The 12100-nt window shown below is 42.0% G+C and overlaps 1 protein-coding gene across 1 annotated transcript; it reads right to left on the bottom strand.

Moving 5' to 3' along the window:
* Window positions 1–7839: 7839 nt before the first annotated feature.
* Or51r1 (olfactory receptor family 51 subfamily R member 1) lies at window positions 7840–8790 on the bottom strand. Its single transcript, NM_001000541.1, has one exon. It carries the CDS (start codon window positions 8788–8790, stop codon window positions 7840–7842), a length of 951 nt encoding a protein of 316 aa, NP_001000541.1.
* Between the last annotated feature and the right edge of the window lie 3310 nt (window positions 8791–12100).

Below are 12100 nucleotides of genomic sequence, written 5' to 3'. Positions count from 1 at the left end.
TGAAGGGCATCTGGGTTCTTTCCAGCTTCTGGCTATTATAAATAAGGCTGCTATGAACATAGTGGAGCACGTGTCTTTTTTATATGTTGAGGCATCTTTTGGGTATATGCCCAAGAGAGGTATAGCTGGATCCTCAGGCAGTTCAATGTCCAATTTTCTGAGGAACCTCCAGACTGATTTCCAGAATGGTTGTACCAGTCTGCAATCCCACCAACAATGGAGGAGTATTCCTCTTTCTCCACATCCTCGCCAGCATTTGCTGTCACCTGAGTTTTTGATCTTAGCCATTCTCACTGGTGTGAGGTGAAATCTCAGGGTTGTTTTGATTTGCATTTCCCTTATGACTAAAGATGTTGAACATTTCTTTAGGTGTTTCTCAGCCATTTGGCATTCCTCAGCTGTGAATTCTTTGTTTAGCTCTGAACCCCATTTTTAATAGGGTTATTTGTCTCCCTGCGGTCTAACTTCTTGACTTCTTTGTATATTTTGGATATAAGGCCTCTATCTGTTGTAGGATTGGTAAAGATCTTTTCCCAATCTGTTGGTTGCTGTTTTGTCCTAACCACAGTGTCCTGTGCCTTACAGAAGCTTTGCAGTTTTGTGAGATCCCATTTGTCGATTCTTGATCTTAGAGCATAAGCCATTGGTGTTTTGTTCAGGAAATTTTTTCCAGTGCCCATGTGTTCCAGATGCTTCCCTAGTTTTTCTTCTATTAGTTTGAGTGTGTCTGGTTTGATGTGGAGGTCCTTGATCCACTTGAACTTAAGCTTTGTACAGGGTGATAAGCATGGATCAATCTGCATTCTTCTACATGTTGACCTCCAGTTGAACCAGCACCATTTGCTGAAAATGCTATCTTTTTTCCATTGGGTGGTTTTGGCTCCTTTGTCAAAAATCAAGTGCCCATAGGTGTGTGGGTTCATTTCTGGGTCTTCAATTCTATTCCATTGGTCTATCTGTCTGTCTCTGTACCAGTACCATGCAGTTTTTATCACTATTGCTCTGTAATACTGCTTGAGTTCAGGGATAGTGATTCCCCCTGAAGTCCTTTTATTGTTGAGGATAGTTTTAGCTATCCTGGGTTTTTTGTTATTCCAGATGAATTTGCAAATTGTTCTGTCTAACTCTTTGAAGAATTGGATTGGTATTTTGATGGGGATTACATTGAATCTGTAGATTGCTTTTGGTAAAATGGCCATTTTTACTATATTAATCCTGCCAATCCATGAGCATGGGAGGTCTTTCCATCTTCTGAGGTCTTCTTCAATTTCTTTCTTCAGAGTCTTGAAGTTCTTATTGTACAAATCTTTTACTTGCTTGGTTAAAGTCACACCGAGGTACTTTATATTATTTGGGTCTATTAGGAAGGATGTCGTTTCCCTAATTTCTTTCTCGGCTTGTTTCTCTTTTGTGTAGAGGAAGGCAACTGATTTATTTGAGTTAATTTTATACCCAGCCACTTTGCTGAAGTTGTCTATCAGCTTTAGTAGTTCTCTGGTGGAACTTTTGGGATCACTTAAATAATCTATCATATCATCTGCAAATAGTGATATTTTGACTTCTTCTTTTCCAATCTGTATCCCCTTGACCTCCTTTTGTTGTCTGATTGCTCTGGCTAGAACTTCAAGAACTATATTGAATAAGTAGGGAGAGAGTGGGCAGCCTTGTCTAGTCCCTGATTTTAGTAAGATCCCACAGTTTTAAGCTCATAAAACCAAATGCCTCATCTCCAGCTTAGAAGCACCAAACCTTCACAATCAGAAAAGCTGACCCAGGTGACCTTTTGATCAGCACATTCCATTACCTTGATATCTCCGGGATCTCTTAACATGCAGATTCTAGACCTCATTCTCAGCCTGACCTCAAGCTATAGGGAAGTAAAGTCCACTTCAAAGCTTTTATTGTGTTGAGCTTAAAGTTAGACTGTCATGAACTCATTATTTCCCATTACAAAGACATTTATCTGTGGGGATGCAAATGCCATCTAAAGCAGTCAACCTGTATCATAATCCCCAAGACTGGCATATCCTCAGAACATCCAAGCATTTTCCCCTTCCTTCCCTTCCCTTCCATTTCCATCCTAGCAAACAAATCAACAAACAAACAACAGAAAGGAAAAACACACCAGGAAGTCTTTAGCATCGGGACACGACTGTGATAGATGGGACATCACTGTGATCACTACCCTGCTTGCCAGCAGCAATGTGGTCCCTCGTGCTCTCAAACTACATTAAATGATCTCAGATCACACCCTGAGAGCTTTCCAAAGCTGTTTATTATATCTACTGTCTTTCTTGGTTTCACTAGAAAACATAAGGTGAAAACAGTATATGCAAACACTGTATTGCATAGTGTGAAGGAAGGAAATTAGGAGTGAAGAGAGACGGCATGTTCAGCATGACAGACGTCCTCCTATGGGCTCTGAGAGTTCCTGCCTTGTGACGCAAACTCCACGGAGGAGATGAAAGACAAGGTAGCCTCATCTTCTATTGGTTAAAGTTCATGTCTACTCCTTTGTATTTTGAGTTTACAAATGTCAGCAGCAGCAGTAGAAAGGAGCGGAAACTAAGTCATGTGTGTTGCAAATGGTAGAGGTAGAGAAACGATCCAAGTCCCTTGGAAGAGCACAGAAAATCACGAATGGAGCTCAGATATTGGCCACTGAGTTGTGTATACTGTTGGAGCTGTTTGCTTTGACCTGACTGTAACTATGCCCTGGTTCTGCTTTCTTGAATAAAAAAGTGTTCCATTTATTTTTCATTTTATACGAGCCCACAGTTGAGAGACTGAAATTTTAAGACGATCCCAGGTTCTAAAGAGACTTTAAATTTTTAAATAGACTGACATTTAAAGTGTTTGAATTTGCAAAGACTGTGAGACTTTTTAAGTTTATAAAAGTGTTTTATATTATGATGTTTATATTGATGTGTGGTGCTGGGGATAAACAAAAAAGAAAGTTTTTGGTTAACGGTGACATGCTTGTGTGTCAAGTTGCCAAGGGGTCAGTTGTGCTGACTAGTAGACTCCCAACCTTAGCACAAATGACTCCATGATGGAAGTCTGTTCAGGCCATAAAACTTGGCACATACACAACACCAACTGCCAAAATGAAAACAAAGGCCCAACCCGTCAAAGTTCATATTTCTGAGAAAGTTTATAAATGATATATGTCAACCCAGGATATGTTTTTTTTTCTGTTTAAAAGCTCACCTTGAGAAAGACCCAGAGCTATGCTGGGATGTCAAATACCCAGTGCAGTCACTGACTGGCTAACAAAGACTTTCTAATGACTTAAATCCATATCCAAGTGGTCTCTGGTGGGTTTATGTCATCTTGACACAAGGTATAGTCATCTGAGTGGAGGGAGCTTCAGTTGAGAAAATGTCTCCATAAGATAAGGCTGTAGACAAGCATTTTCTTAGTTTCTGATTGTGGGAGAGCCCAGCCTATCATAGGTGGTGCCACTCCTGGGATGATGGTCCCAGTTTCTAAAAGAAACCAAGCTGAGCAAGCCATGATGAGCAAGCCAATATACAGCACTCCTTCACGGCTTCTGCATCAGCTTCTGTCTCCAGGTTCCTGCCCTGCTAGAGTTCTGTCCTGACTTCCTCTAATCATGAACAGTGTTGTAGAAATGCAAGCCAAATAACCCTTCCTCCTCGATTTGCTTCTGGTCATGGTGTTCCGTCACAGAAATAATAACCATAACTAAGACACGATGTTGTTATTTTTACTGTCCAAGCTGACTAATGTTGGTGCACAGCAATACACACAAAGGCATGGGGTATACAGACATGATAGATGGGGATGAGGTAAGAGCCTGGTAGCAGTCACCGCAGCAGGCCCTGCAGCCAAAGGCAAACATTCATTCAGCAACAAGAGCAGCTTCACCTTCAACTCCAGGAACAGTATTTACGCATCTGCTGGGAGCCTCTGCTGCTCTGCTAGCCGTGGAGGCATATGGGTGGACCCAGGTTAGCACCACCCGGATCTGGTACAATGAGGAAGCAGCCAAAGAATCTGAGAGTTAAAGACACGATGAGGCGATGGGGTAAAATGAGAGAGTAGCTACTGTCTTAGAGGAAGCTGAAGGAAGTGTTACAGAGTGAAGAGATTCACTGTTAAGTGCTGATATCAGATAATGGGTGGAAACTTTTTTAATGATTTTGGGTTTTGAGATTAATAGAATTAAACCATTTTCCCCTTCCCTTTCCTCCCTCTAAGTCCTCCCACATACCCTCCACACTCATGCTCAAACGCACAGGCTTTTTTTCTTGTAATGTTGACATACAGCTGGGTAGGTAACTAACTACAACCCACCCAGTCAGTGTTTTCAGGGGATAAACAGTTGGTGCACTCTTCCCAGGGAAGACTATTTCTCCCACATTAGACCTCCTTGACAAGTCATTTCAGTGGAGTTAATGAATCCAAAAGCCTGCTATGAACGTAAGAGAGAATATGAGAAAGAATTACTGGTAATAAGTACATTAAACATTTCTAGTTTTCCCATCCTTCCTGAATAACGGTACCAGGACTGTTGTGAGTCATGACAAAAATAAAAAAATGCATTCACACATGAGGTAAATCAAAGCCAAAAAGTTAACCAGGGCTCTGCCTCTGAGTTGCCATGTGTACCAAACTGTCTTCTTTAAGGCCTGAGAAGTGTGTCGGTGCTAACTATACAATGTGGTTCTATATGAAGACAGGAGAGTGACTGGGTATTCCTTGTTTCTTAATACATTTAGCTTAGAGATCCATTAGAATCCTTGTGGCTGCATAATCTAAGTGGTAGGGTACAGATATCCCTCTTAACCCAACTCATAATAAATCATGCCCTTCAGAAGTATAATCTTGTATGTGTGGGCTCATTATAATATAGACAAGTGCAGAGGTCTTAAGCAGGTCCCCCAATGAAATGACTCTACAAGCCTACCCTTCCGCCTGAAATATAAGTTTTTCAGTCAGGCTTTGGAGAAAGGGATGAGAACACAATACAAATTAAAATGGATCCGTAAAGAGGCATAACCCCAAAGGAAAAATGAGATTCTGAAAATAGAAGAAGCAGCCAAGCTAAAAAAGCTTCTTTTGTTGTTTCATGCATGGAGATCAGCTAGATATCTGCCATAATGACTGCTTAGAAAATGAGTTTCAGAGATGCAAACTGAGCCTTAAGGCCAGGCATGGTGGCATACAGTGTAATTCCAGATGCCGAGCCAGAAAGATTAATTTGGGGCCAGCCTGGGCAATATGACGAGAACCTGTGACAATAAATGAAGTAGGAAAAGGAGACTGGGGAGGAGGGGGGTGGCAATGGAAGAGAAAGAGGAAGCAGAGGAAATGAAGGAGGGAGGGTGGGAGACAAAAGCTAAGCTTGTAACAACTTTACAGGTGATGCCTGACAAGGTTGGTAGTTTGGGAGAAACAGAAATTTAGTCTACCTAGGCACAATGGTTTCTTAAAGGACAAAGTCTTGAAAAGTACCATTAAATGTGGACTTTTCCCTCATACAGGCTTAAAACATGGCTCTAACCTTTTACTTCTAGGCAGTGGATACCTAATAACAAGAAAACCTAATGCCAAGAAAAATCTTCACTCGAGAAAATTTGTATCCATTCACTAACATGTTGTCTTTATACAACAACAAAATGTAGAACAAGTTGAAAAAGATAAGATTTTTCTCAATGTAAACTTCTACCTGCAAACAAGGGCAACAGTAAACTAGAATCAATGCCTACAATAAATGCCTACAGAAGATGTGAAGAGATATAGAAGAGGCAATGTAAACAGGACCTTGCATGAAAAATCTACAGACCATTAAAAACAGGAGCCTGGGGGTTGGAAAATAGTTCAGTCAATAAAGTGCTTAGAGGAATGATAATCAACATTGCTCTCTAGCTTACACATATATGTATGCATACAAAGACACACACACACACACATACACACACACACACACACACACACACACACATACACACACACACACACACCTTTCAGGAAGACTATAAAAACAATGAGAGAGATCAAGTCTCTCCTTCCCCAACTCCTCCCCCAATTCTAGGTTATAACAATTTTCTTCCTCCATGAAAATGAAATATCAGTTCAAGCCTTCTATACTAGGCAAGGTTTAAATGTCGTTTTTATGAATACTTCTAAAGCATATGTCAACATTCTACTTTGAAATTGTGTTTATGACAAAGTGATAGGGAGTTAGACAACTCTCAGATCTGCTCTCAAAGCTAGGGGAGATCTCTTGAGATTCCTAGAGCTTGGGGAAAGAATAATTAAATTAGACATATGATATGGGTGTGAAGAAGCTGTTAGCAGACAGCTAGGCAAGGTCACTACCTCAAATATTTAGAGTTTGTGGAATATATGACATTAATTTGTACCAGATCCTTATCTTCTCAACTTTGTGCCCTCATTTTAAAAAAAATCAAGTCCAATTTGTGATTCTCATATATTTGTGGGTATGAAGCCATTCACTAGAATGTACTTGACCTACCAGAGGCCATAGCCTTAGAAAAATGTACTTTCTGTCTCCCAACAGCTGTTTCTGGCTCTTACAATATTTCCATCATCTCTTCTGCAGGGACCCCTGAGCTGTGAGAAGAGAGGATATGATGTAGATGTCCCATTTAAGAGAGTCTCTGACTCTCTACTCCTTGACAAGTTGTGGGTGTCTGAGTTAATCACAGAGGCCATGGGCCACTATAAGAAAACAATGTTTCCCAGACACAGCAGGGTAGTTGCATGTGGACTGACAGCAACTGAGGCAGTGTGCACAAGAACTCAGCAGGCTTAGGCCAGATAAATATCTCACCATGGAGATGGCAGTTGGGTACAAAGTCCCACCCCTAACTGAGTAGCTATCTGCAATTGGCAGCTGTTTCTGGGAGCCAGTTAATATAAAGTTGGGGGAAAGCAAATAAACACAGCTTACCTCAGTTGTTCCTTCTGTTTATGCATGAAATGCAAAGAGAAATCTAGGAAGGAGAGAAGCCTGTATAGGCAGTGTGCAATTACTTTTAATTGTCTGTTTGACACAACCTAGAATCATTGGAGAAGGGAGAGTCTCCATTGAGTTATTTCCTAGATCAAATTGGTCTGTGGGCGTGTCTGTAAAGGGTTGTCTTGTTTGTTTTGTTTCTTTAAGAGGATTACTTAATGCATTGAAATGATATTAATCTCTAGAGTGCAAGGAAAGGTTATCATAGACTTATCAGTAGTATGTTACAATGAGTTGACAGAATGATCAACAAATTAGATATAGAAAACAATATTTGAGTCACACTAGGTGACACCATTCCATAGACAAGAGATCCTGGGCTGTATAAGAGCATAGGGACTGGCTGAGTAGAAGCAGACTAGAATTCGTGTGTTTTTCCTCTCTGCTCTTGACTACAGATGTGATACTTCAAGTCCCTGTGTTGACTTCCATTCAATAACAGGCTATTTGTAAACCTAATACAGCCTTTCCTCCCGGTGTTGCTTTTTGTCTGGGTATTCATTACAGTTACAAAAATGACACTAGAACAGATCGATCGATACTAACAGTCTGTCCATAAGATGAGAAGTCTGGGTAAGCTGCTGCAGCATGTATGAGGCTAGGGTAGTTTGACTCTGGTTTAATAAAACATGGCAAGGATTATCACTGCAGTATTCCAACATGCTCAGGGTCTGAAGTCTGTAATTATAGAGGCCAGGTAGGCCCCACAAAGAGTTCAACAGTTAAGACCAAGCATTCAAAGTCATCAAAAGTTGACTCATTCTCTATACCTCCCCTTCCCCAGGTTCATGGTGGTCCCCTAAGGTCATATATTTCTGGATCCCTCTGTCTTAGGAAATATCAACCCTCTTCTGCTGGAAACGTCTTAAGAACCCCTGACGGATCTGCTTTGACTTGATGCAGTAGACCACAGGGTTCATGAAGGGTGGCACCAAGAAGTGCAGGTTAGCCATGAGAACTGCCAGAGCTGGGTAACTGTGTTTCTCCACTCGGTGCAGCACAGAAAGCCCCAACTTGGGCAAATAAAAGATGAGAACGATGCAGAGGTGTGAGACACACGTGTTGAGTGCCTTGAGCCGTTCCCCGGGTGATGCAATGCCCAGCACAGTCCGTAGGATCAGAACATAGGACAGCATGATGAGGGAGGAGTCTAGGCCCAGCGAGAGGAGGATAGAAACCAGGCCAACCAGGCTGTTGATTCGAGTGTCTGAGCAAGCCAGTCCCACAAGATCGCAGTGCAGGCAGTAGCAGTGGGAGAGGGTACTGATCTGAGGAAAGATCAGACGCCGCAGAAGGATGGGTCCAGGGAGGTTGAGCAGGATGGCCCTTACCAGAACAGCAGCCCCGACTTTGGCCACTGCTGAGTGAGGAAGGATTGTGGCATAGTGCAGAGGATCCCGGATGGCAATGAAGCGATCAAAGGCCATGGCCAGTAGCACCCCAGATTCCACATAGGTGAAGGCATGGATGAAAAACATCTGTGCTGCACAGAAATCGAAGGGCAGCTCCCGAGTACCCAGCCAGAAGAGCCGCACCATGGTGGGGAAGGTGGAGGCACAGAGGCCCAGATCAGAGGCTGCTAGCATGGACAGGAAGATAAACATGGGTTCATGTAAGGCTGGATCTGTGCGGATCAGGAAGAGGATAATGCTGTTGCCCAGGATGGAAACCACACAGATGAGGTTGATGGGAATGGAAACCCAGTGGTGGGAGGCTTCCAGGCCTGGAAAGCCAGTGAGGAGGAAGGTAGAGTGACCAGGAGAGCTGGTATTGCAGGACATAATGACTCCAGGAGGAAACTGTCCACCCTACGAGAAGGAAACATTCGTTCATGTGGTCGCCGAGCTAGAAAGGAAGAGCTGACTCATAGCCATTAAAAACAACAGTCCTAGGAGCACTGGCTCCCGTGAATACAGTGTTATTGGATACATTATCTGAGTCAATCTCTGATTGCTGCTGACTGCCCTCCTTAGCCAATCAGCAGCTGCCTTCCCCTGGGCCTGAGCAACTTCCCTCTTTCACCCAAGTGACACCTAAAGCCTAATCTTCCAGAGAGCCTCCTCAGACTTCATATTAAGGAAAAAATCATTCTCCAAAGAAACAGAATGGGGGCTGGCAAGATGGCTCAGCTGGTATAAAGCATCTTCTGCCAATCCTGAAGCCTAAGTTTGATCCTTGAAACCTACTCAGTAGAGGAAAAGAATCTTCTATCTCAACAAGTAAGTATAATAAATATTATTTTTAACTTTAGGGTGACAATACAAACAGAACATATGGAGTGCATTCTTCCTTAGAGGTGGGTTTCCCGTTTGATATCTGCTATCAAACATGCCTGAAAGGACTGTCAACCAACGGCGTGTTCGCAGAAGCATCCCTTAGGAGGCTGGTTGCTAACTCATCTGATGCTGTTATGTGTGATTTCTGCATTTCTTTCTGTGTAATGCTTTAGGGAAAGAAAAATAGGCCCTTAGTTACATTTTGCTTTTAATTGCTGCTTATTATTCAGATGCAAGGAGTTATTTGTGCCAATTAGTATATAGATTGTATAATAAACAAATCAGACACCTATCATATTAAGGGTTTTTAAATTTTTGGTTAGCGTGTAATAATTATACATAACTGTGGGAAAACACATGATATTTCAGTGCATACATATAATGTGTAGGAGTCAGAATAGCTCTCCAAGTGTTTCCACTGGTGACAAGTCCTATGAAGAGGAGTTGGCTTAAAAGAAATGGTCAAGGTTTCCTCAGAGTCTGATAAACAAAGTGCGAAGATGCCAAGTGGATTCAACTTTACTAGTGTTTTCCCCAGTCCCGTGTTCACCTCATGCTCTACTTTAAGCTTCCATGTGTGCTTCTGACTCCACCATCAAGATAGGGCTCCGGTTACACACTCAACTAAAGAACCATTTTCTCTTAAAGAACCCCTTTCCAGCCCTCTTACTACAAAAGCTGTTATATGGGGTCAACTACCTCAAAGTTCTCCTTAACTGGGAACAGAGTGCTGAGGCCAACGGAGATGTCAGGCAAAGAAACAGAAGCTTCCAGAATCTTAGGATGAATAGAGCTCTGCCAAAGAGCCAAGACTGAGGGGTGTGAGCGCTCCTGTTCTTACAACCTCACACATCACTTCTCCCAGCTTCTCTCCTCCCAACACAGCCATACAACTGACCTTCCCTTGTTCACTAGGAAACCACAATGGGCTGCATTAGAGATGGAGCAAAACACTAATCCCTCCCACCCCTCCCCAAACCACACTCTATTTCCTGTGGGTTCCTGTCTCCTCTCTCTCCTTTCCTTTGTATTATCAGTTAAACATTCAAAAGACCTGTCCTTTCTCTCTAGAACACATTCTCCTAGCCTACTAATCTTTGACCTGGCTCCTTTCCTCAGATCCAACAAAACTAATCAAGTCAAATCACCGTGATTTCCCTGAGTAATGAAACAGCTTCTTTGTCCCATTCTCTTTGTCCTTGTGTACTCCGGTTTGTTTTCAAATTTCCAATTGAATTAGGCTCCAGATGTTTATGAAAAGTTGAGCATGAAGACTTAAATCATTATGTATACAGCCAGGAATGAACAAACAAATGAACAAAGGGAGAGGGAGAGAGAGAAAGACAGAGAGACAGAGGCAGAGACAGAGACGAAGAGAAGACAAGGATGGTATTGAACAGCCCCGGCTCTGTGTAATGAGCATCAATGTTTCCCTGGTGCACAGAGGGGCAGATCTAAGCAAAATCTCCGAGTCCAAAAGAGAGACTACTGTGCCCATCTTACATCTCTAATATTTTCAATCCCCTTTCTCCTAAGTATCATGAATTATTAAAATATCCTTCTACTCATCAAATTTACTATGTTTGGTCATTTAAAAATATCTTGCTTGGGATATAGTGTATGCACAAGAAAGTCTGCATGTCAAATGCAGAGCTGATGGATTTCCACAAGGTTCGTATATTTATGCAACCAAATATTGAAGGCCAGCAAGATGGCTCAGAGGGTAAAGGTGCCAACCTGGTGACCTGAGCTAACTCCCCAGAGCCCATGTAAAAGGTCAAGAGAAAAACCATCTTCACAAAGTTATCCTCTGATCTCCACAGTTGTGCCATGGCATGCTGTGTGTCTGTCTGCCTGTCTCTGTCTCTGTCTCTGTCTCTGTCTGTCTGTCTGCCTGTCTCTGTCTCTGTCTCTGTCTGTCTGTCTGTCTCTCTCTCTCTCTCTCTCTCTCTCACACACACACACACACACACACACACACACAAATAAAACATTTTTTTAAAAAGAAACCAAATAGCTTCAGAATCTCCAAGTCCTATGTCTTGGAGTCCAGTGATTCCCATCCTCACATTATCCTGATTTAAGATACCAAAGATTAATGTTATAAACCTTGGGATTTATGTAATTATAAGCCTCCAGTATGTGCTTGTCTATGACACATCCACACTGCTGCATGTACTTATAGTTTGCTCATTCTCTTTGCTGGATGATTTTTCCTTTGTGAGCAGATACAGCAACATGTATCTGACATACAGTGTTTGCCTCACCTTGTCAGTTCATCTTCTCACTCAGTGGAAATCTAGGAACCTCAGAGCTCAGGAAACCCACAGGAAAGAAGGCAGAAGAAATGTAGGAGCCAAAGGGGATAGAAGACACCAGGAAAACAAAGCCATCTAAATCAACTGAGAAAAGCTCATATGAACTCACAGAGACTTGAGCAGCAAGCACAGGGCCTGCACAGGTCTGCCCCAGGTCCTCTTTCACTTTAGCACTTTATGGGACTCCTGAGTGTGTGAACAAGTGGATCTCTGACTCTTGTGCCTCCTCTTGTAGCCTTTTCCTCCTGCTGGTTTGCCTTGTCAAACTTCAATATGACGGTTTTTGTTTTATCTTGCTATATTTTATTTTGTTGTTAAAAACCATATGCTATGATAAAATTCAATAAGTTGTTTTGTAAACAACAGAGTTTTCTTTTAGCTTTGCATTTCTGTCAATGTCATTTTAGGTTACACTAAATTTCAATAAAGATGTATCTTTAAATGCCTTTTTAAAAAAAAGAAAGAAAGTTTAGGGACACTCTTAAGTAATGAGAACC

This window comes from Rattus norvegicus, chromosome 1 (genome assembly GCF_021556685.1).
Source record: "Rattus norvegicus strain SHRSP/BbbUtx chromosome 1, alternate assembly SHRSP_T2T, whole genome shotgun sequence".
NCBI classification, from domain to species: Eukaryota; Metazoa; Chordata; class Mammalia; order Rodentia; family Muridae; genus Rattus; species Rattus norvegicus.
Note: the sequence above shows the minus strand (reverse complement) of the source record. Positions and strands in the feature narration are given on the sequence as shown.